We start from the raw sequence: 22,033 nt of genomic DNA on the forward strand, positions 1-22,033 counted from the left end.
AAACTTGAAAATGTGAAATATTGTGTCTCATAAAACCTTTGTAAACAGTTTTGTTTTTTTTTTTTTTTTTGAAACAGTCACGAAACTGGCTGTAGAAGGATACTAGAAGGATTTTATTTCTCCCAAAGCCTAGGGACGAGCTTTCAACCTTTGTCTAACTCAGTTAGTTGCATGTTTTTAATGTAACTGAGAGTCAAGGGGCTATTTGCTCATATCTCAGTTTCTTAAAGTGGAAAAACTGACTCCTGCAGTTATGTCTTAACTACAGACTTTTTTTTTCTATAGGAAACTGAATTTTGTTTGGAAAAAAATGCTAGCTAGGATGTTTTTAAAAATTGTATCAGTACAGAAACTTACACAAGGCAAAGTGAGCTGCTACCCACTGCAGGGTCAGGTCAAGACAAGGAAAAACACCAATTTGGGAAAAAAACATAAAGAAGAAAATCTCATAATTTGGTAGATGAGACAGGCTGAGTTACATCAGAAATGCTGCTGGCTTGTATCAGTGTTTCCTGTGTCAGCTGCTGAGTGTGGCTGTGGTTTGGGGAGATGCTGTGTGTTTTGGGGGTGTCAGTGACTGCTGGAGTGACCTCACCTCTGGCAATAGGTAATCCTGACCCTGACCTGTGTCCTATTAGTGCAGCTTCTGCCAGAGTTTTGTGTGCTAGAACTGCTTCTGCTGCCTCGGTTCCAGATGATGGGGAGACTTCTTGTTAGGGGAAAGAAAAAAGAAAAACAATTGAGTGCAGAGTTCTGGGGACATCCTCTTGGATTGCTACTGAAATTGTTGTCTCTTGTGGTGGAGGAAAAGAAAGCTTGAGAAGAATCACCTTTGTTCTCCTATGCTTTTTTTTTTTTTCTTTCCTGAAGATCAACATATGAAAAGTATTTTGACACTAGAAGAACATACTTGCACAAAGAGTGGATGTGATTCTGCACTCAATTTATATCTGTGTGGCTTATTTTTTGCTAATATGTTAGGGATTAAATTAGAGCTTTCAAGAGCTGAATGCACAAGAAGTTTGAAATGCAAGTTGAAGACCTTGGATAACAGACACTCATACCCTGTCTGGATTGGATAGAAGGTGATGTGCAGTGGATTGTTACTGAAATAAGTTTGCACAGTCACCTGTGTGCCATTTCCATGTTCTTTCCTGTCTGTTGTGTTATCTGAAAACTATAGCTGGAGTCCTTCTTTTCTGTATGCTCCTTCCCTCAAAGTATCTTTGCAGCTTGGCATCCCAGGAGCTGACTGGGTGAGTGAGATGGGACCTGTTCTGCATGCTGAGAGTACCACGTAACACTCTGCATTGTCAGTGCCAGAAATAGTGACTGTGAGTGATGCAGTTCATGTCAAGATGGAGTGGAGAGATGAGTAGTTTTGTTTTATGGGAACATCCTACCTACGATAGACCTGTAAGCTTGCAAAAGAAACTGGATATTGGAGCACTTTGGGTTACCATGCTCATAGCAATGCATGTGTCTCTTCCTCAATTTGATCAGATTTGAGTTTTTTTTAATGTTTGTATTGGTCTTTGCCTCAGTGATTTTCCAGTGCATGTGGTCCCTGGTGGCAGAAGCCCACGTACTGGGACTTCTGCTCCATGGACTATGCTCAAAATCACAGGGGGTTGCTGATCTGCCTCTTCTGCTGTCTCTCCAGTGCTACAAGGTAGAAGAGTGTCTTGTTTTACTTTCACAAACAGTAGGACTGAACTTGCTGCCTTTGACTCTGCCCTGCTAGGAAGGATGGGAATGGTGAATGAGATCCCATGTTTTCACAGTCTCTCTCTCCATTTTCATGGCAGAGCTCAGCACAGCCCCTCTCAGCAGATGAACTGCTGGGCAAGCACCAAAGTTTTCAGAGTGCCCAGAACAGCACTAACCAAGTGGAAACTTGAATTCAAACTACCCATCCCTGTAATTGGCATTCATATTTGGTGAAGCAGTGCTTCAGCTGGGTCACTTACTAAACAGTGTCTGAAAGATCATAAATTGTGGGTCCTTGTTCGTGCTGCCATCGCAGTCTTGTGCTTCTTCCTGCTAATCAGCCAGGAAGGGTCTGTGAAGCGTTGTTTGGGTTTGGAGCAGGGCTGTGGTTTTGAGATTCCAGGATGCTGAGTCTTGTCCTAGGGATGGGCTTGGATGCTCTCCTGCCTTGGAGCCTGTGCAGCAGGACATTAATGATACTCCAGCCCGTCCCTGTTTTCCTTGGGTTAAAACAATGTTTACCTTCTGCTATAACTGTCGAGCAGCTGCAGTGCTGTGATGGTGTATATACACATATATATTCTCCTATAAATCCTGTAGTTAAACATTTCCTTGACCCAGCATAGAATAAGGTGCTTGTCTCCAGCTGGTCACAGAAATAAAGGAAGTGAGTTCCAAAACAATATTGCAATTAAATTGTTTCTTCCTGAATTTCGCACAAAATGTTTTGCCTCCGAAAATGCATTGTGAAGACTTTATTTTAGGGAATACATAGGGTGTTGTAGGTGTATATAAAGTTACCCTTTATGATTGCTATTGTGCAGGCATTCAGGGAGAAGGTTGGCCCCTGCTTTTAAGAACTGTTTCTGAGATGATAGCAACATTCTGAAGGTCAGTAGAGAACAAATGGAAATACATTTACCAAAACATTCATTTTTCTCAGTGCTCCTGGAAGTAATAAGCAATTTTCTGAATCCTCACTTAGGTAGAATTCACCTTTCTACAAGGAGAGAGGGGAAACTAGGCATTCTGAAAACTGAAAATATTTTGAATAAACAGCCTTAATGTCTGACCTAAACTTTAGCCTGTTCCTTTCTGCACTGTTTGGCCAAGGTTGGGACTAAGCTTTCCTTGGGGATATGGATGGGAGGTTCCAGTGCAATCCTGCTCCTGCCCTTCTGTTGCCCACCCCTCTGTAATGTTCTCGTTGATCTAATTTCCAGCTGGGCTCTTGCCATTGTTTTATATAAACCAAATGCTCAAGCAAAAGCAGCATAGTCAGACTTCTTGTTGAAAACCTTAAATTGCTTCTGCCTAAGAAGCTCCTGGAAGTTACTGTACCTGCACTGGATGGATGGTTGTGGCAGTGCCCATCCTACTTAATTATATCCATCACTAATGACAAAAACCTTTGTGTCTCCCCTACTTCCTCCCCGTTCTCTAAGTATTATATACCCTTTTTCTGTGTTACATAGGGTTATTTTTGTTGGTCCCCTGTGTTCTGAAGGCCTATATAAAAAAGATTTGGGAAGCGATGAAATGGAGTAAGATTCTGCCCTGTACCAATGGCCTTGGAAACCCCTGTTATGCAAGAGCCTTTACAACCAGTACCAGTCAATGATTCACTTTAGCAATTAAGGCTTTGTGCATTGGGTTGATATCAACTTGGCACATAGCAAGGCATTGCACTTTCTTTCAGTGCATTGCCCTTTCACGTGTAACTCTCTCAGCTGATATTCTTGCTCAGCATTTGGACCTCTTTGGTGTAGTCCACGTTGTACCTTGTGGTGTCATTGTTCCCAAGCTATAGATTTACCTCTCCTGCCTGAGCCACAAAGTTGCTTCATGCCTCCTGTTGAATAACACAGCCTTGCTTAGTCTTGGCTTTATGTAGCATTTGTAGATTTTTTGTTTGTTTGTTTGCTTTTTCAAATTGTTAGGATGAGGATTTTTCTTAATACTAATTCATAAAGCATTAAACTCAACAGCAACAACAGACTAGAGAATACAAGAAATCTACCCATCAAAGCAAAGACCGGCTTCACAGCATAGAAATCAGTCTGCTACTAGTAGCAGTTTTTTATGGTATGGAAAATGTGGGGCAGCTCACTAATTAACAGTGTAATGAGCTGTGTGGTGAAGATTGCACTCCAGGGACCTGAAGGCTATGGGTGATGGCAACTTACAGTATATATGTGAGTGGCTCTACCTCACCTTTCTACAAGTTTGAAAAGAGTGCAGTAGTTGTGGGAACCTCTGAAGTTGTCCTGTCCAGCAGGTCCATCCTAAAGGATATTTTCTGTTGGGGTCTGAGACAAAAGGAGCAGTTGGAGAGAAGCCAACAAATGCGTGATCTAAATACCAGAGAAAGTTTCAAGGTCCCTTGAGATGAGATTCTGGACTAACTCAACACAGCTGAACTTGTAGGTCCCCTTGCACAACATGAAGGGCCACGTGTCCCTGGCAGGATGTCCAGATGAGATACCAGTCCCTCCTTGGAGATGCTCCCGGACTGGGCTAGATGTGTGGGCTGATGCCCAGGCTGGTCAGTGACTGCACCAGCAATGAAACCTTTCTGATGGTGGGAGGTCACCTGCAGATGGGTTGTGTGGGACTGAGGAGCCACCCAGTGGCAGTGTCCCACAGCCTCCCACTAGCCAGGAGTGGGTGCAGAGGACTGGTCTGGAGAGTGGCCAGCATTTGGCCAAATGTCCATTGGGTGGTCAGAGCAGGCTGTGACTGCAGTGGTATAATCTCTTCTTGGGTATAGGTGGAGGATATTAAGTGGTTTCTGACCTCTGGTTCTGCATAATTGCCAGTCTTGCTACAGCCCACGGATTTATTTTTCAAGCCACATCCTTTCTACTGCTGTAATATTATTTTGAAGATGACACTAATTTTATTAGTAATTTAATAGGGTGCTCCTGTAGGCAAGTCATTGGTGATTTTTGGCATTAGAGAGGGCTCTTGTTTGAAGTTGAGTTTTTGAGTCAATATGAGGTGCATTGCTTGACTTTGGCAACAGTATTTATGTTTTAGTATTTAGAAAGTGAGTCTTCTCAGGGAAAAAGTCTGGCTCGAGCAGCTGAAAACTTTGCAAAGCTGTTGCTGCTGCTCAAGCTGCAGAGGACTTATCACTGGCAGAAAATTAAAAAGCTTATGACAGACTTGTATGAAAATACAAACCTCTTCTGAACAAATCCGTGCTCTGTCATTTACATTGTGCTACAATTTGCAGTTAAGATTGTACTAAGGTCTTTTGACATGCAAAAAAAGAAAAGTTTTAAGAAACATCAAAAACCAAAGACCTATTCTCTATTCCAAGCTCCTCCAGTGTCTTCTCCTTTGGCTCAGAGGAGAAAGGATGGGAAAGAACCTTAGAAGTGGTAGTGGCCTGCTCAAGCCTGAGACCTGCCTGCCTGGCCAGAGCAAATCCCAAAGGCACTGCACACCCCTGCAATGTGCTGGCTTCTACCCTGGGAAGTGTAGCACATCTGGCAACTGCTTTTCCAGTCAAAGAGCCGAAAGGGTTCCCATGTCATTCATCTTTAGTTTCTCTCTCCCTTTACTAAAAAACCCCACCCAACACTAGACTCTCCAGGGCCTGTGGTCTCGAGGGAATAACTTGTTCATTTTTTTTCCACATATTCCTTCTCCACACCCACCTTTTTTGTCTTTTGAATTTAATAAAGTGGGTGACTCAGTACTAAATATAAAGCCTGCTTCCGGCATCATCTGCCTGTGGCTCATTTCCTGGAGCTGACATCAGTTGAAGCCTCCGATTTCCTTATGAAATAGCAAGACATGAAATATCCTTCACACAGTGTTCTGGGCATACTTGTGGACTTCTCTGGTGACTGCATGGCTCCCTGATCTAAGCTGTGAATAACTAGCTGGTTAATTGCTAAGCTGAACACTGGTGGAGCACAGGGTATAAATCAGGCGAGCCCTCAGATCTGTTTTGCACCACAAAATCATACTGTAGTTTGCAGGCATTTTTAAAATAAAGACTAACTTTCAGTCCCTCCTGCATATGCAAGGTTTTTATTAAATAAGCATGAGCCTGACTAATGTCTTACTTTCTTCCAGATGACAGGCTCGCTGACAGAGCAGCTCAGGAAGCTTTTAGTGGGGAAATCTAGCAAAGATGGATCTGTTTTTTCTTTAAAAAGACTGATAAACCGAGGAGTTGAGGTCAAATGCTTGCTCCTCAGTTGTCACGTCTTTCCATAGTTGTTTACATTGATGGAATGTGTGCTGCCATTGGTTGAAATTGAGGGCGAAAGCAAGAAGTGCACAAAACCCCAATCTGTATCGAAAAGCATAGAGGAGAGTGCTTCTATCTGTCTGTGCATAATTTCATTAAAATCCTTATCTTTAAAAGAGAATGTGGACAGAACTGGAGGAGGGGAGCATCTGGTGCATGGCAAATGTCATTGATCCCAGTCCAAAATGGGATAGTGGCTGGCCACTCAGCTTTGCACTCTAAAGCCCTGGCTCATAAAGCATGGTGGTTTTTTTCTAGTGAAGTGAAGTAGACTACTTAGGTTAGCTGTCTTCTATTTCACTTATTTATTCTTTTGTGCCTCTCCCCACTCTCTGCTTTTTTCTTCTTTTTTTTTTTTACAGAGAGGGAATGTTCCATGTGCAGCACCAGAGCAGGCAGAGGCAGGCAGGAGGCTGAGCCACCTTTGCTGCTCTTGGAGGCCCACTGAGGTCTACTGATACTCTGTTGGCTCTGGGTTCTCCTGAGGCTGCTGTAGACCAGTTCCCTGACCATGCAGGTTGATCTACTATGGAGATGCTGGAGGGGCCCAACACATCTTATACCCCCTTGGCTGATTGACAGTAGAGCTGGCTGTATCCCAGCAAAAAGCTGTTTTAGACAGCAACTAGAAGTGCCCACAGGTAAAACCCATCCAAAAAACCACTAGGAGTGATGTAGCATGCTCATCACCATGGGTTTCGTTGGTTGTCTTGAACAGCTTCTGATATTAGCGTGACATCTCTTGGCACTGCTAAGTAGGTTTAGAAACTATTACTTCTGGAGTGGGCAGGAAAACCTGGTGTCCAGAAACAGGTGGTTGTCCTCACATGGGCAGTGGGACTCGCTGTGGGGAGCAGTGGGGCTGCACAGCGTATTGCAGCCAGAGGACAGCATGTTGGATAAGCTCCCTTCCCCCCCAGAACTTTGCCATAGGGTCAGTTCTTGAGGGCTAGTGGTAAAAGGAGAGGGACAAGGTGACTCCAAGATTTAACTTCTCTCTTGTCACCTGGAAGGCAGCAGCTGCCGCTCCCACAGCCATCGCTGAGTAACTTCTGGAGGGCAAATATGTATTAGTGGCCTCCCAGTGAAACTTGGCAGCTGGAGCTGGGGAGGAGATGTGTCCCCTTGCGCAATGGTGTGCTGAAGGAATCCTGTCAGTGCTGGAAGTTCTCCCTGTGCATAAACCTACATGGCAATGTTCCTTCTGTGCAGGGGAACGGACATGTCACCTGAGCACCTCAGGCACCTTCTTCTTCCCTAAAAGGCTTTTTAAAGAGGAAGGAAGAGGAAAATACACTGGCATACTGTCTCTACCAAAAGAATTCCTATTTTGGAAGACTGTGGGGAGTGGTGTGTGTGACCAGGCGTGTTGGAGGAAGTGGGCTGGGAGTGCCCGGGGAACTGCGCGTTCGCTGCCTGCCATCGCCACACCCCGGCGTGGTGAGTCTCGGGGCATGACGCACAGATGAGTGGTGCTGGCACTGCCGAGGTGCTATTTTGGGTTTGAGTGTAATTGCAGGTTGGACCGACAGGACTGGATTTGGAGTATTCAGGGAGCTCTTAAAGCTCTGGAAAAACTGGCTATCGCTGATCCTTTGCAAATGGGTATTTCACGCGCACTGTGTGTGTGCATCGAACTTCTCCTGGTGGTGGAGCCACTGAGGACCTGTGCTGCCTGATGACAGTGACTAGGGATGTCCTTTCCTTTTTGAGAGGGAACAGTGACACCTGTTAGCCCTGTAGGCTGCTTTTTACACTTACCTGAAAAAAAGAAAAGTGAGTAAGTGGAGGTCTGAAGACCCATGGGCTGGTGGCTTTTAGGCATCTACCTCTGCAGCGTGAATCTGTCACCTGCACATCTGCAGGTGCTGCTTTTCTGTCCCAGCAACACAGATGCCAGAAACAAGGAGAGGAGGCTTTTCTTTTTCCTCCCAAAAGCAGACATTACTTGTACAATGGCTCTGCCACTGATAAAAAGTCACAACCTAGTTTGGGAGGTGGGCTTTGGCATGCTCTCCCCAGGACCTGTCAGGCCCCAAAGCCTTAGCACTTTCTAACCCTTACAGGATGTGCAATATGCTGTGCAATATGCTCCCATGTAGAGAGCAAAGTGGAGGCACTAAACTTCGTGAAATAAGTTCTTGTTGCATGTTTGCCCTCAGACTTCACAGGCTGGATTCAGCCACTGATTTGGATTGGAGCAGCCAGTTGGGCTCCTTGCATCCAGGAGCTGATGTGATGCTGAAGCTGGTTGCTGATGTAAATCAGAGCAAAATCAAAGTCATTCTTCCCTAAACCCTATCTGATGTGCAGTCAGCCTGGTCTTGGTGGATTGCAGAAGTGTTTTTCCTTTTAACTTGCAGCTGCAGTTCTGGGCATAAAAACGTCTATTTTGGTTTCCATGATGTTTAGTATCCTGAGGAAGCTGTCAGGCTGTGGGTTTGGGGTTAGGTTTTCTGTTTAAATTTATTTTGGGGTGTGTTTTATACCTCTTTTGAATCTTTACAGCTGGAAGCTAAATTTTCAGGTGATACCCAAGAAGTGGGACTGGGTAGTGACTCACTTTCCTGGCTGATGTAATTTTTAAAAAGAAACAACAAAAAACCCCCAGTGACGCTATTGGTCAAGTATTCTTGCCTTTTAGAACAGTCACGAGTTCTTCAAATTCTTCACTAATTCAAATATTGTGTTTATTAGTAAATGACATCCTTTCCTTTTAGCTATGGGAAGGCTGAAACATTATGGACTTAACAGGATCAGAAATTTCTGAAATATGTGATTATAGTTTGGAAAACTCACTTAACCTTTTTGATGATTGATTCTGCTCCTGTGCACTGCATTAGCAATGACACAGTACACGATGTTTCTGTTGCTTGTGTCTTCCTGGTTGGCAGCAGATGTCTGTCCATGTTTCATCTAGAGCAGACAGGGATTTATTGCTGAGGTAACGCAATATACTGTAGTATGGGCCAGCTCCAAACTCTGTGTTTAACCACTTATTCAAATCAGCCTTGGGTTTTGTTTTGTTTGCTTGTTTTTGTTTTTTTTTAAGGAACTGTGGGGTGCAATAGCAGGCAGCATCCTCCTTTAATGCAGACTGAGGCCAAATAGGTCTGGATCCTCTCAGTGTTCTGTGAACTTCTGGTTTTTTCAAAGACATTCATAAAATAAGTACATAAAGCAAAATACAAGTTCTGCATTGCTCTTGGGCTGGACATGCCGAGAAATAGCAAAGCAAAATGCATTTATTTTAAATAGTAAAGAGCAAAAGAGAGGGATTTTTCTTTTTAATTTAAAAAAAAAAATAGTTTGCTTACCTAAAAGCTTTGTCTCTAACTGCCTTCTTTTCCCAAGTACCAAGCAATAAAAGAACAGGAGCTGGTTGTTGGGGGAGAATCCCCTCTCCGTGCCCCGTGCTCGTGGGATGCTCGGGCCGTTCTAGCGCATCTCTGCGCGACATGACCGCATCCCTCCGCGGCTCTCGGGAAGCGACCTCCCATCGCTGGGCGGGGATGGTGGGAGGAATGTTGGCTGCCCAGCTCCGGGCTGGGGGCGTGGGAGACGCTTCAGTGCTCGGGCCGGGCGAGGGAGCGATTCGCCTTCCCTGATAGAGGAGGAGAGGTAAGGAATGGATGGGTGTCCCGGGGCGGGCTGGCGTTCAGGTGCTGCCTGGCTGTGCGGATGCAGGCACAAGCCAAAGACTGTCCTGCAACGACTTGTTTTGCTTTTCTTTTCTCGGCAAAACGTCTAGTGATTCCTGCTGCTGTAACAGATAGAGGAAAATAGCTGTGGGCAGAACGAATTTAATGTTTTAATATGCTTAAATCTGGAATTTATCTGTGCACCTGACTGAGCAGTGTGTGCAAACTGCAGCAGCGAGGGTTGCACCGACTGTGCATCACCGAGGGTTTAATGTTCCAATGAGGGCAGAGGGTGTGCCTTCCCAGAAATCTGTCTGGGACACAGTCCTACTCCCTCTCAGTCTGTAGCAGGCTTTTACAAAGCAGAGCTGCTTAGACTTGCATGTTAGAAGTGTTAAATATTTAAACGTCTGCTTTGCAGAAAGTGTGAGGAGCTCTGGGTACTTTTGGGAAATGGCTGTAGGCTGCTGGCTGTGACAGGTACTGAACTTTTTGGGGTCTCTCATCTGGAAAGGCTGGGCTTTGCTATTGCAGTTGGAATGGCAGGAAGCATTACAGTCTGGCAGGATTTAGTTTCCAAACTGAGGAGTTTACCTTGCTTGCTGTGTTTTCTGGTCATGACCGGCTATACTTGTTGCTGGAAGCCCGTGTAGACATTCTCCAAATACTTTATAGCAACTGGCTTAAAACACTTATATACCAGTACTTTTAAGTACTGAACTGAAATGCTGAATTTTTTTGTGCTGAAAAACTTAAACTTAACATGTCTGCAAACCTGTAAAACACATTAGTAAACCTTTTTTGTGTCCTGATTTTGTTTATGCTGAATGTGTTGCTCTGAGGTTTTGCTTAGTTATGTCTTATTAAACTGATATTACACTTGATCTTAGGCAAAAGTCCGAAAAGTGATATTTCACTCTTACCCTCATTTATTCTGCAATGCATCTGTCTCTAAAGAATGATTTCCACAGCTGGAGGACTCTCACACTCTCCTGAAATTCAAAGTAGTGATGAGGTTGCATGGTGTTTACAGTGCATAGTCTCTTTAACCACAACATCTGTCCTAGGGGTATGGGGCACTGGCTGAGCTGTGAAACTGAGGGAGGAGGAGGAGGCAAAGCAGCTTGAAGGGTCCTGAGGAGAAGTTAGTGCTCGGCTCCAGGAGTGCTGGATGCATCTTGGAGATCCTGCATAACCTTGAAATCTGCTAATTAGAGTGCATTGTGCGGAGGTTATTAATGCTTGTCCAAAATCCAAGAGTCACAAAGTAGAGCTTGCCTGATCCTGGACTAGTGACTGCTCCCTATTGCTCCTCCCCATATTAAGTTAAATTATAGTGAAGTGTGGGGAACACCCTGCAGTAAGAGTAAATGTGATTTCCCTGTCATGGCAGCTTCCTGGGAGGCAAGGACAGCAGTTTTCCTTCTCTTCTAGCCATTTCACGTTAATTTTTGAGATTATTGTTTCTGCTTTTGTAAAGAGTGGATAGGATCTGTACCGTCTTCTCTGGAGTAAATAAGTGGTGAATTTATAGGGTTTTTTCTTACTTCCTAAAGCCACTAGGAGAACTATGCAGTGACACTAATTTATTGCAATTTAGTGTTGCTTTCTTCTTCTGAAACAAGTTATTTTGACTTTTTTCCTCTTTCCCTAGTGCTTTCTAAACAAGATTACAGACAGGAGGGGAAGGATGGAAAAGGTGGTTTATTTCTTTTTTTTTTTTATCAGTAGCTCTTTCTGGTAAGAGATAAGTTACTGAAATTCCTGGGGTTTAAGACATTTTTAAAACATAATTACAATGCCTAGGGTACGGTTTGTAGTTTCTATTGTTTCTTTTTAAGAAAACATTCATTGACACATTTCTGAATGTTTATCATCTGGGCTGTAGTTGCTGCTGGGATTTCAGCCCTGACTGTGCCATTGGCAGCTCTGCTTACCTTCAAACTGATAAAACGGTCTGCAAAACTGCTTTACCACAGCTGTACTTTCTAAAAGGTTGCACGAAACCCACCCTTCAAATATTAATTGCTGAAACTCCCTCTTGTCCTTCTTGCCAGGGATCAGCACCATCATGCTGGGTGTTTGGCTTGCAGGAGCTTGTTTGCTGGCGTTGAATAAGCAGTGACTGTACTGTGATTTAATTTAGGGATCTGGTTGATTCCCCCACCTGGGCGGGGGGGGGGGAAGTTTACCAGACTGAGTAATGCTTCTTGCTTTATCATGCCACACTGAATATCAGTTGCTGTACCTGCCAAGCAATGGTGCTACCCGAGAGCAGAGCCTGGAGGTACTGGGGGGATGGAGATGGGTCTGGGCTGTGTGGGCTTTGAGGGGCTTTATCCACCTGCTGCAGACCAGGGCACAGGCTGAGATCTGCAGCTCAGCCTTGTAAGGAATTGGGCTCCTTTGGGGCTCAGTATTGGGAAATCAGGAGATGCATGCTTAAAGCACGTTGAGGGTAACCTGCAGGTCTCAGCAAGCAGGTCCCAGTCACTTCTGGGGAAGAAAATTCACACTGACTGAGCCTTGTGATACTCATCTCTCCTCACTTATGCTGGCAGGGAACCCACTGTCTTTGCCCCCATTGCTCTGAGAGTCCCCTCATAAAACGAGGGGTGCTGAGTTTTGCAACAGGTGGTAAGAGATGGGTCCTTTTGTGAAGATGTGTATGGATAAGATACACAGAAGGAAGTGTTTAATGCTGCTCATTATTTAGGGAACTATGCAAGAATAAGAATTGCTATCAGCATAAGACTTTCCTGGGGTGCTAGCATGACTTTTTCTGTGCCTGAGCCAGGAATTTAAATGAAGCCTTCTGAGTTTCAGTCCATTAGCTGACACCTGACCCTGACCCCCCTCTCTTTTACCTTTTTGCACTTAAGTTTAAATTATCTCTGAATGTTACATGCTTTTGCAAGTTCCAGGCATATGAGCATACAGCTCTTCCTTTCCTGAGAAGTCCTGAAAGGATCACCTGTTCCACATTGTACTAGCTAGGTAATGAGAATATTGCTATTCTGTTTCCACTGATATGAACAAACTATTGAAATTCAAAAGTTAGTTAAACCAATCTGGTGGGTTATGATCTCAAATGTTCTCTAATCCTGGAGTCATCATCATCATGGCTAGGCTTCACAAACGAAGATTTGAGAAAATCCTGGAGTAGTTGCTTTGCTAAAACCAGAAGTGTGCCAAAATGTAACATTTAGGAGGAGTATTTGTCAATGAGGCTTTTAAGGACTGATTCATTTGTGCCTTGAGTGGTATTTTATCTGTGTTTTCACTGTGCCTTGCAGATTAAAAGTACTCTCTAGATATATATAATAGATTTGGAGCAGCAAGGCAGTCTGTATGCTGTAGCTGCAAGTCTGCAGCATGATGGATGTGTGTGAGTGTATTGTTCTCCTCTGTGAAAATCAGCTCTGTCCCTGCTTTGACCCTACATCCAGTCCACTTGGCCCTGGGCTTCCATGTCAAAAGCCTTCAAAGAGTGTAAGGTCTTCAGAAATCTTGCAGTGCTTCTCCCTTACATTTGAGTCCCAAACCAATTTTATGTTTCTGTTGGTTCAGCCTCCTTCTAGTAGATGCTAGGACTGAGAGTGACCAAGCATCCATCTAGTCTACCCTGGGATAGCATCTCACTCCTTAGTGTGCATCAGAGACAGTGTGCATCTGGCTCATAGGATGGGGATGTGTTGGAGGAGATTTCGTGGACGAGTGGGGAAGCTTTATCTTCCCTTCCATGGACAACTGGAGCGCAAGCATTTGTGTTCCTCTGACTTGTGCTTCCCTTCTAGCCTTTGGGCGATTTGATATCACATGGCCAAGCATCCTCAGCTGCTTGCTCTCTGTTTCCTCTATCTGTGAGACAGAGGGATTTGTGTTCTTGAATCCCTACAAATTTCTGTGTTGTATCCCTAGCTTTCAACATTCTGGATGCTGTCCTGATCTTTTATCAAGAGGTTGATTCTTATTTGATGCTGTGACTGGATTTGATGCTGATTTGGGGTTTTCTCTGGGTAGTGGCTATAGCTCGGTTCTGGGTCAGGGTGCTGAACATGCTGACCGTTATCCAGGCCTGGTTGAACCCCAAAAAACTTCTTTGACTGGGAAGTCAAAGGCATGTAAATTGGCTGATGGGTCAGTAGTTGTTTTTACTAAGGATTTAAGATGGTTGAAGCTGGGGAATCTGGTTCTGTCATGAAGGAAGAGGAGACACTTTGATCAGCATGCAAAAGGGGAAGGATCAGGTTGTCCAGGCTGTCAGTGGATGTTGGAGCAGCAATTAAAATCTAAGGAGAAGCCATGGGAATACTGGTTGGCTGCAGTTGTTGCCATACTCTTGGAGTAGCCCTGCCTGTGTGCAGCCCAAATCCCTGCTGGGCATCTACCCAAGTGCTGCTTAGAAAAATAGCTGGCATAGTTCTACACAGGTCTAGTGAGGAGAAACTGACTTTCTAACCTGGACCTTTGAAGGAAGGTACTTGTCCAGAGGTGGATACAATGGAGACACGCCTCCAAATCCCGAGAGAGCCTGTCGAGCTAAGTGCTTGTGTCTCTGCTCCTGGTGGGTTTGGCAGATTTGTCCCCTGCAGCAGCAGTGAGCTGTGCAACAACTGGAACAGAGTCTCACAGTCCACTCCCAGGTGAATGTAAACCTATCAGGGACCCTACATCTCCCAGGATGACTGTTTCAGGAGTTTGAAAGAACATAGAGCAACCCCCACTTAATGAGACTTTTGTTGACTTAGAGGTGGGCTTCAAAAACAGCAGCTGGAGGTAATCTCTATATGGGATTGGGATGAAGTGAGCTGTAAGATGCCTGTGCAGTGGGAATCCCTATCTGCAGTCATGTGTCCTTTCCCTGTGATGCAGCTGGGGGGCTACACAGCCAGCATCGATCAGTCAAGGGGTGTATTGTGTGTAAAGGCAGAAGCTTGAGGGAGCTGGAGAACTGGGAGGTGCAAGGTAGTAAATTCAAATAGCCAGGAGAGGTTAAAGAAATTCAGGATTAGAATAGAATTTGTGGGTAGTCGGTCTTGGCCTGTTGAGGTGAGTTTTTTTGGTGGTTTTCATGGCTGAGAAAAGCTTGGATTAAGAATTAAGTAAAGCTGGGTTTGCGTGATGGCTTTGCAAGTGTTAGAGTGCAGTGCTGTTCAATAGTTAAAAGCATTGCAGACCTTGAGAGCAGAGCTGTTGAGCCTGATGTGTGTGAGGCTGGAAAAACTTCACTGAAGGGAAAAACAACAGGAGATGCAGCATCTCAGCCAAATCTGGCACCACAAAGAAATACTTGCTCAAAGCTTTTTGTGCCCCTTTCCTCCGGAGGCAGGGGAAACAGCTGAGTCTGTAGGAACACCACAGTGTTTGTGTGCAGAGTACCACGTTTGTGCCAAGAGTGACACCAAAATGATTTCCGGGGGTCAGTATGGTGCAGCTCTGTGGATGGGGTAGCATCTTCTAATCTGTGCTCTTGTCAAGATGACACCTATCATATCACGGTGTGGAAACATGAAGTGTGGTGAAGGTCTGGTTTCAGTTATTGCCTCTGACCAGTGGTTCTCTGAAATGTAATTGCCAATTAGAAGTTTATGTGCTTCCAGCAGCCCAGTGTTTTCTAATAACCACACATAAGGTGTGGGTGCTGTCATGTAGGAATTTGATGAGCCAAACATTGTGATGAGCATTTGATGAGCACACAAACTGGTTATGAGCAGGAGAGGATGGATTGCATGATAGGTTTTCATTTACAGGCCATCAATCCCTAAACTTCCCTGTCTCCTCCCAGAGCATTGGAAACTGTTTATCTCAGAGGATTCATCAGACCAAGTCTGTGCACCACATGCTTTCATGTCCTCCTGTTGCTGTCAGGTTTGGAGATATTGTCTATAAAACCCCAAAGGCTTTGCTTGGACTGGACCAGAAGAAGGAGCTGGCAGAGCTGATGGGGCGGAGGGGGGTGTGTCTGTGCCCTCTCCTGCCTCTAAACATTTCCCAAAGGCAGCATGAGCCTGTGCCTGTGGAAGAGGGTTCCTGCAGTGTCATGAGATCACCGCAGCATTCTCTGCAGCTTCCCAGTCACCTGGCAAGGGATGCAAAGAAAACTTAGGCTTGCAACCCTTGCCAGTGAATCGCTTCCCTCACTGTTTGCCCTGAGGGTGGCTGCTCTGGACTGGCCCAGCAGCTCCAGAGCTTGCACAGCCGTGATGGGATGGTCCCAATGCTATACCTTGTGGAGGGGCCTTTGTGGTATTTGGGGGAGAGGCCCTTGCAGCAGAGAGGGCTAGAAAGGACTTTGTGGTGATTCACACATCTTTCAAAACAGGCTGGGGAGGGTAACAGAGGGGAGTGCAGATGGCCACCCCATTCTCTGATGCAGCCCTTGGCAGGGACCAGCCCTAACTGCAAAACAGGGAGGAAAAGAAGGTTGGGGTGAGCCACAGGAAGCCTGGGGGCTGGATCCTGTATCAGCTGAATCACCAGGATTCCCTCCAAATTGGCTGGGCAGCTGCGTCAGTGCCCAAGCCCAGGGGCTCTGGCCCTTGCTGTGGGTTGCAGGGGAGAACCTGAGTGCCTGGCTGTCCTATTCGTTATTCCTAAAGCAGGACTGATATGTGCTGGGTTAGTGGTCACAAATATGTGGGGTTTGGGTATTTTTAATTAGCTAATGCTGACTGACTTGCCTTCTGACGTTGGAGCCTTTGTCATGAAAAGGCAACAAAACCACAGGTTCCTGAAATGGGGAATACATGCAGGGTGAGTCACAGCCCCAGACTTGGTCTAGCTCACTCAGGATTTTTTTTTTTAATCAGATGGAAAAAGGACACATTAATACCTTTTTGTTGACACTTTAATGTGTCTCTGCATTTGCCTGTTTGAGTAAACAAGTTGATGTTGTTAATCAGTCATTTGTAGAAATGTTAATGCAGGGCAGGCCTGGGAGGGATGGAGCACTCAGTTTTCAGACTAATGCAGAGCTGCTAAGAGACCAAATTCTTCCATTTGGATCAGCAGCAAATTCCAGCTCTGTTTCTGTTGGAAGTGTTCAAGTGCCTGTCAGGAAATATTTGGTTGTCTTGTGCTCTCAAATTTGAATTAATCCTCCAACTTTAAAAATGTGCAAATATCTGAATGCCCCCCTTCCATCAAGTATCACTGATCCTCTATATAGGATGCAGCTCCCAGTGAAAAGTCTTGTGGACTTTTTTTTTTTTTTACTGTGCTTGAGTGTTTTTAAGTTGCTGTCTGAGCAGTTAATCCACCCAAATGTCCTGGTTAGCTTCTGGCACTCGTGCTGGAAGTGCTGAGGCTGCAGCAGAGGCATCCCTCCAGTGACAGCCCCTGTGATGGTGTGTCCCCAGGTGGTTTACAGCTGTCAAAACATGGGCTGGGACAGCTTTCCTTGACCTGCCCGTGTTGCAGTTCTGTCTGGAGAGCAAATAAACTAACCCCAATTCGGTGACTGCAGTGTGTTTAGGAGCTGTAAAATTTGTTTGCACAGAAACTTTATACAGCCCCTCTCAAGGAAGGGAGTTGATATTCCAAAACCTGAGACACACTTTAAACAGCTCTGATCTGTATCACACATGAAGTCTGCACTGTCTGCCAGCCATGCTCCTTTGGGTAGGTGCTTTTGGTGCATCTGTGTGTTACAGAGCTGCTCTTGCTTTTCTTCTGTGTGGTGAGGGATGAAGGCATAAACAAAAGGGATCTGGAGCAAGACTCTGTTTGTGTGTATTGACCCATGGACCATCAGCCACTAGACTAAAACGAGTGTGAGATCACTAGCTCACTTGTGTCTCCTCTTTCCCCCTTATTCTCTCTTCCTCTAAAAGTCTCTGGCTGTCATTGCAAACCCTGGCAGAGGTTGTGCTCACAGCAGGAATGTGACGTGGTGAGGCGTGAGCAGTGTGGTGTGTCCCACAGGGCTTGGAGTGAGGCAGCTGATGTGTGATCCCTATGCCACTGAGATAAAAGGGCTTTTTATGTTCCAGAAGACAAAGCCTCTTGTTTAAAAATGCAACTGAATGAAAAACACGATTATGAATGCCCTAGACTCAGCTATTAAAAACAAACAAACATAACCCCCCCAACCAAAAAAAAAAAAAAAAGCTCCTCTGACCCCCAGTCCAGTGTGCCAATGATGGTGTAATGGCTCCATTGCAGAAAAGCTCTGTACATTTGCTTTGGGAGCTTGTAACGTTGTGGCCCACTAACCTTTTCATAGACTGTTTTGTTAAATCATAACATCCATTCCCCTTTCCAGACAGCCCTAACACCTAAGGTCAGGTGTCTGCTTTTTCTCTGTTGGTTCAAATTCTCCCTCCATCTTCTCAAGCAAAGAAACGGAAGGAAGAGGAATATGAAAACTGAGAGGACTTCTTTTATGCATTGACTGAGCTCAACAACCTAGGGACTGGAAAGGAGAAACAATTTAAGTGAAGAGCCACACAAACAACTGCAGGGCATATCCAGAGTGTGACGTTTACCTGACAAAGTCAAACAGATCAGCTTTCTTAAAAGCTCTCAGCTTATGGTGGTGTTTGCTGCTTCTTTTGGTGTTAAAGATGTTAGAGATAGTCAGCAGCAAATTAAATTCCAATTAAGTGGTTAGATAATGATGCTTCGGGAAATCCCTTTTTAAGTGAAATCCTCATGGTTTGAAAATTAATTAGTGCATATTAGGATTAGGAAGAAGGCAGAATTTGTGGAGGAGAGTTGGCTGAGTTTTCAGTCTGTAGCTCAGCCTCTCCTACCTGGCAGCTCATGCCCGTGGAGCCAAAACCGGCTCCTTTCTTGGTAGTGTTCTGCAAGTGTTTCTGCCAGTTGTGAAATCCACCTTCTGTATCGTGCAATAAGCCTACTCAGAGCTGATTTTCTTGCTGAGCAACTCCTTTATCCCCTGGAAATAGCAGCCAGGTTCTAGTGTCACTAAGGCTCAGGCTGCTGGGGCACTCTGGGAGTGCTGCAGGGAAGGGGCTGCTCCAGGAATGGGAATAGGTCCCAGACTGGACATTGAGCAAGACAGGCATTGCTGCACACAGCATTCCTGCATCTGGCAAGGACCTGCATGGTAGCTTTGCCTTGGTCAAGTAGCCTAACTTGTACTCTGTGAAACGGCATAAAAAACTTACTGTGGTGCCTTTTTTCTTAACTCTGTCAGTCTGATGGAGCTTTGCTGTGGTTCCTCCCCTGTCCTATTCTTTCATCTTGAGCCCAGCGATGAAGTTGGTTGTCTTGTTGGTTCCTTTTACTGACTGTTCAACATCTTGTGTTTGCTGGCAGCTCTGCAGATGCTAGGAGGTGGGGTCTGCTGTGCTTTCCTTCATGTCTCTGCCCAGTGATGCAACTTCTTGTTGACTTTCTCTTCTGCTAGCACCTGTTGGAGCTGCTTTCCCAGTCTGCCACACCTGCCCATCGTGCTCATCTCTAACAGCTTCATTCTTTCCAGACTGAGTGAAGTGTTACAGAAAATGAATATTTACAGCTACAGGCAAACTTGTGTTCTTAAGCTAACCAGTGCTTGTTAAGGCAGCTGGGAGCCTCAGACAAAAGAAGGTTGCTAATCAGAGTACAGGCATTTGTGAAACTGAGCCTCCTGTTGCTTGAGCCTCGAGTCAGAGACAGCCTGTTCAGCATCTTGCCTTCTGACAGTCTGTAAAACTCAATCCACCCCTCATCCTTTTGCTTACAAAGGAGGAGGCACCTGTGTCTGTTCCCATAGGCAGAGGAGGAACCTTTTATTTCTTAACTTCAGGGACTGTAGCTAACAAAGTGGGAGTTGGAAATCTTGGGATGCAAATCTCATTTGAAGTTTCACCTGAGCCTGCCAAAATCCCTATTTGTACAGACCCTGAGCTAGAGCTAGCAGAGGTGCTAGAAAATGCTTATCAGTGCCTGTCTTTTTGTTCACACACAGGGATTACCCCTGTGTGCATTGATGCATCTATTTCTGCTCTCTCATGGTCATATCAGCCAGAGCACCAACAGGGCAGTTTATGTTCTGTCACGAATGTTGTGGGAAGGGGACATGGGTAGGTGACTGGTTTTCTCCCATCCCTATGGTGATGCCTCCTGTCCAGGCTGGCTGGGTGGAACCTAATCAGTACTTGGAAAGAAGGATGATAGCAGATGGGTGGAGGAACTCTATGCTTCGTCCTCTCTGTTTCTTAAACACCAAGCAGATCTGATCAAAGCAGAGTTTCTGCGTACTCGGGGTTTCAGCGTGACTGGTGCCTGCTGTTCTGTGCCTGCTCACGGTGCTCCTTGCTCAGGAGGTTGAGGGGATCAGTGGCTGTGCAAAACAACTTGTTCTTTACGTGTTTTTTTTGAGACTGGCTCTGGGGAAAGAGGCAGGTGTTTATTCAAACAGCTTTCTTGTAGCAAAGCAAACTCTTTTCATTTTTGCAAACAGTATCAGGTATACTACTTTGTGCCAAAAGACCCTTTGCAGGGTTTGGTAGCTGTGTGCTCTCAGGGGATCAGACAGGCAAGCAGAGCGTTCACTATCTCTTGCATTAATATTTTAAGTCTGGATTCTGGTTTTGCTCAAAGTTGTGGAAAATCCCTGGAGATGTGAGCTTTTCTGACCTACAGAATACACTGGCAGCGGGTATCTTAATGTGTGCAGAACAGCATAGCTGTAAAATAATACACAGAGCTAAATATTAACAAGGCTAATGGGATTTTTGACTTGTTAAGGAGTGTATTTCCCACCTCTGAGTTTCGCACATCTGTTTTCTTAGTGGAAAGGTAAATGTGGTTCTGAGAACTGTAGTGATATTGGCACAGATTGTTGCTATGCTGCTGTTTGAAACTGTATGTTACTGAATGCAGGCTGGTTTCACACACTGTTCTTTTTCTCTTTAGGTACTCCCTAAATTAATGAGATGGCCAACACCATGCAAATCTCCAAAGATGAGCTGGAGGAACTCAAGGAGGCTTTTGCCAAAGTTGGTAAGTCACAGTGAGGAGGGCACCTTGCTCCTGACTGCTGTACATTTGAAGTGGATTTTCCCCACCCCTGCAAGCGGCAGTTGCAGCAGGATGTGGGCATTCTGCTGCTCTCGTGATCGTCTCAGTGCCAAGGAGTCCCTTGGCAGCCTTGTTGCTTCTGGCTTGTCACTTCTAGCCAAGGAGCAGAAAAGCTGGGGCACGGGCAGTCTGACTGTCAGTGAGCACTGGCAGACAGCCTTGTGCTGTTGTTCTGTGTTTTATTTCAGAAAAAATATCCAAACAGGCACTGCGTTGCTTTGGCCCAGACAGCATTTCAGGGCTTGGGCAGAGCTTGGTTCTGGTGATGCTGGTTTTGGCAGGTTGGCTGAGCCTTGCAGGTGGTAAATGTAGGTGCTGCGTTTCAGGTTCGTGCAGGTGCATTTGAGCGTTTGTAGGCAAAACCCAGTTCGTGTCTGTTTACCTGGCCAGCATGGAGCAAATTGTGGTGATCATAAATGCTTTGTGGCTGAGCACACCTGCATTGCCCTCTGGTGGCTCCATCTCTGCTCTGGTGCTCACCTCCCTCACCTCTCTGTGCTCCAGGGGCTGCACAGCCCCAGCTGCTCCATCTGCCTCAGAGCTTTCCCCCTGCGCTGGCATCGCAGAAGCCTCTGACAGGCTGCTTCAGGAAGCTGACATGGGCAAAAAAACTGACATCACGGAAAAAGATCGTTTTCTGTTGGTTTATTTTCCTGATATGGCTTGCTGGAGTATCAGAGAGATGGCAGGGAGGGGTGGGATGGGAGCTGGAGCACAGCCATGGGGACTGAGGTCAGTGTGTGCAGCTGGGGAACCACACCCGGGACTGGCACTGGCCGGGAGCGAGTTGATCAAGTGGTCAGAGCCAGCGTGTTGTTTTCCTGACTGGACATGGGCATCGCTTGAGCACTGGTTGTAAATACAAAATCATAGTTGCCTCATACCTGTATCAGGTGTTGCTACCCTCTAGAGCAGGGTGGCTGTGAAAAACTCTCACTTGCTCAAAATTTTCGATCTGCAGAGAGAAATGTGAATTTCAAAGGCAACTGATTGTCATGGAATAGTATTCCCTGTTGGAACTTGAAACAAGTTGCATTTTAGGGAGTTCCCTCTCTGTCTTGCTTGTCCTGAGATTTTCCCAGCAGGTGGAATTCAGCTGCCACAGAGCAAAACAAATGACCCTAGTGTTTCTCTTTGCCTAATGTGTCTCTGAGTGCAGACCTCAATAAGGCTGGGATGTAGGCAGCCTGTTCTGTTGTTGGATACATTTAAAATTAATAACCTCTCTGGAATGTGGTGGCTTTTTGTCATTAGTGTGGGGGAAATTATTGAGATTAGGTTGGCTGGCTGCCTTTGCACTGGAAACATGGAGAAACCCAATTCAAATGCTGGTTTGTTTTAGCAAACCAGCTCACCCTGTTCAGGAGGTGCATCCCTGTTT

The 22,033-nt window shown here is 45.5% G+C and overlaps 1 protein-coding gene across 5 annotated transcripts in view; it reads left to right on the forward strand.

Moving 5' to 3' along the window:
• PLS3 (plastin 3) overlaps positions 1-22,033 on the forward strand; it is a 49,837-nt gene that overhangs the window by 8,976 nt on the left and 18,828 nt on the right. For 3 of the 5 annotated variants that reach the window (XM_050310249.1, XM_050310251.1, XM_050310254.1), the window contains one exon: positions 20,488-20,574. In XM_050310249.1, coding sequence (XP_050166206.1) covers positions 20,508-20,574 — 67 coding nt within the window. In that variant the 5' untranslated portion in view covers positions 20,488-20,507. Of the gene's footprint in view, positions 1-1,065; positions 1,086-9,518; positions 9,599-20,487; positions 20,575-22,033 lie in introns of those variants that run through there. The other 2 variants (XM_050310252.1, XM_050310250.1) reach the window with 2 other exon arrangements.

Source organism: Myiozetetes cayanensis, unplaced genomic scaffold (genome assembly GCF_022539395.1).
Source record: "Myiozetetes cayanensis isolate MyiCay16 unplaced genomic scaffold, myiCay2020 scf15, whole genome shotgun sequence".
NCBI lineage: Eukaryota > Metazoa > Chordata > Aves > Passeriformes > Tyrannidae > Myiozetetes > Myiozetetes cayanensis.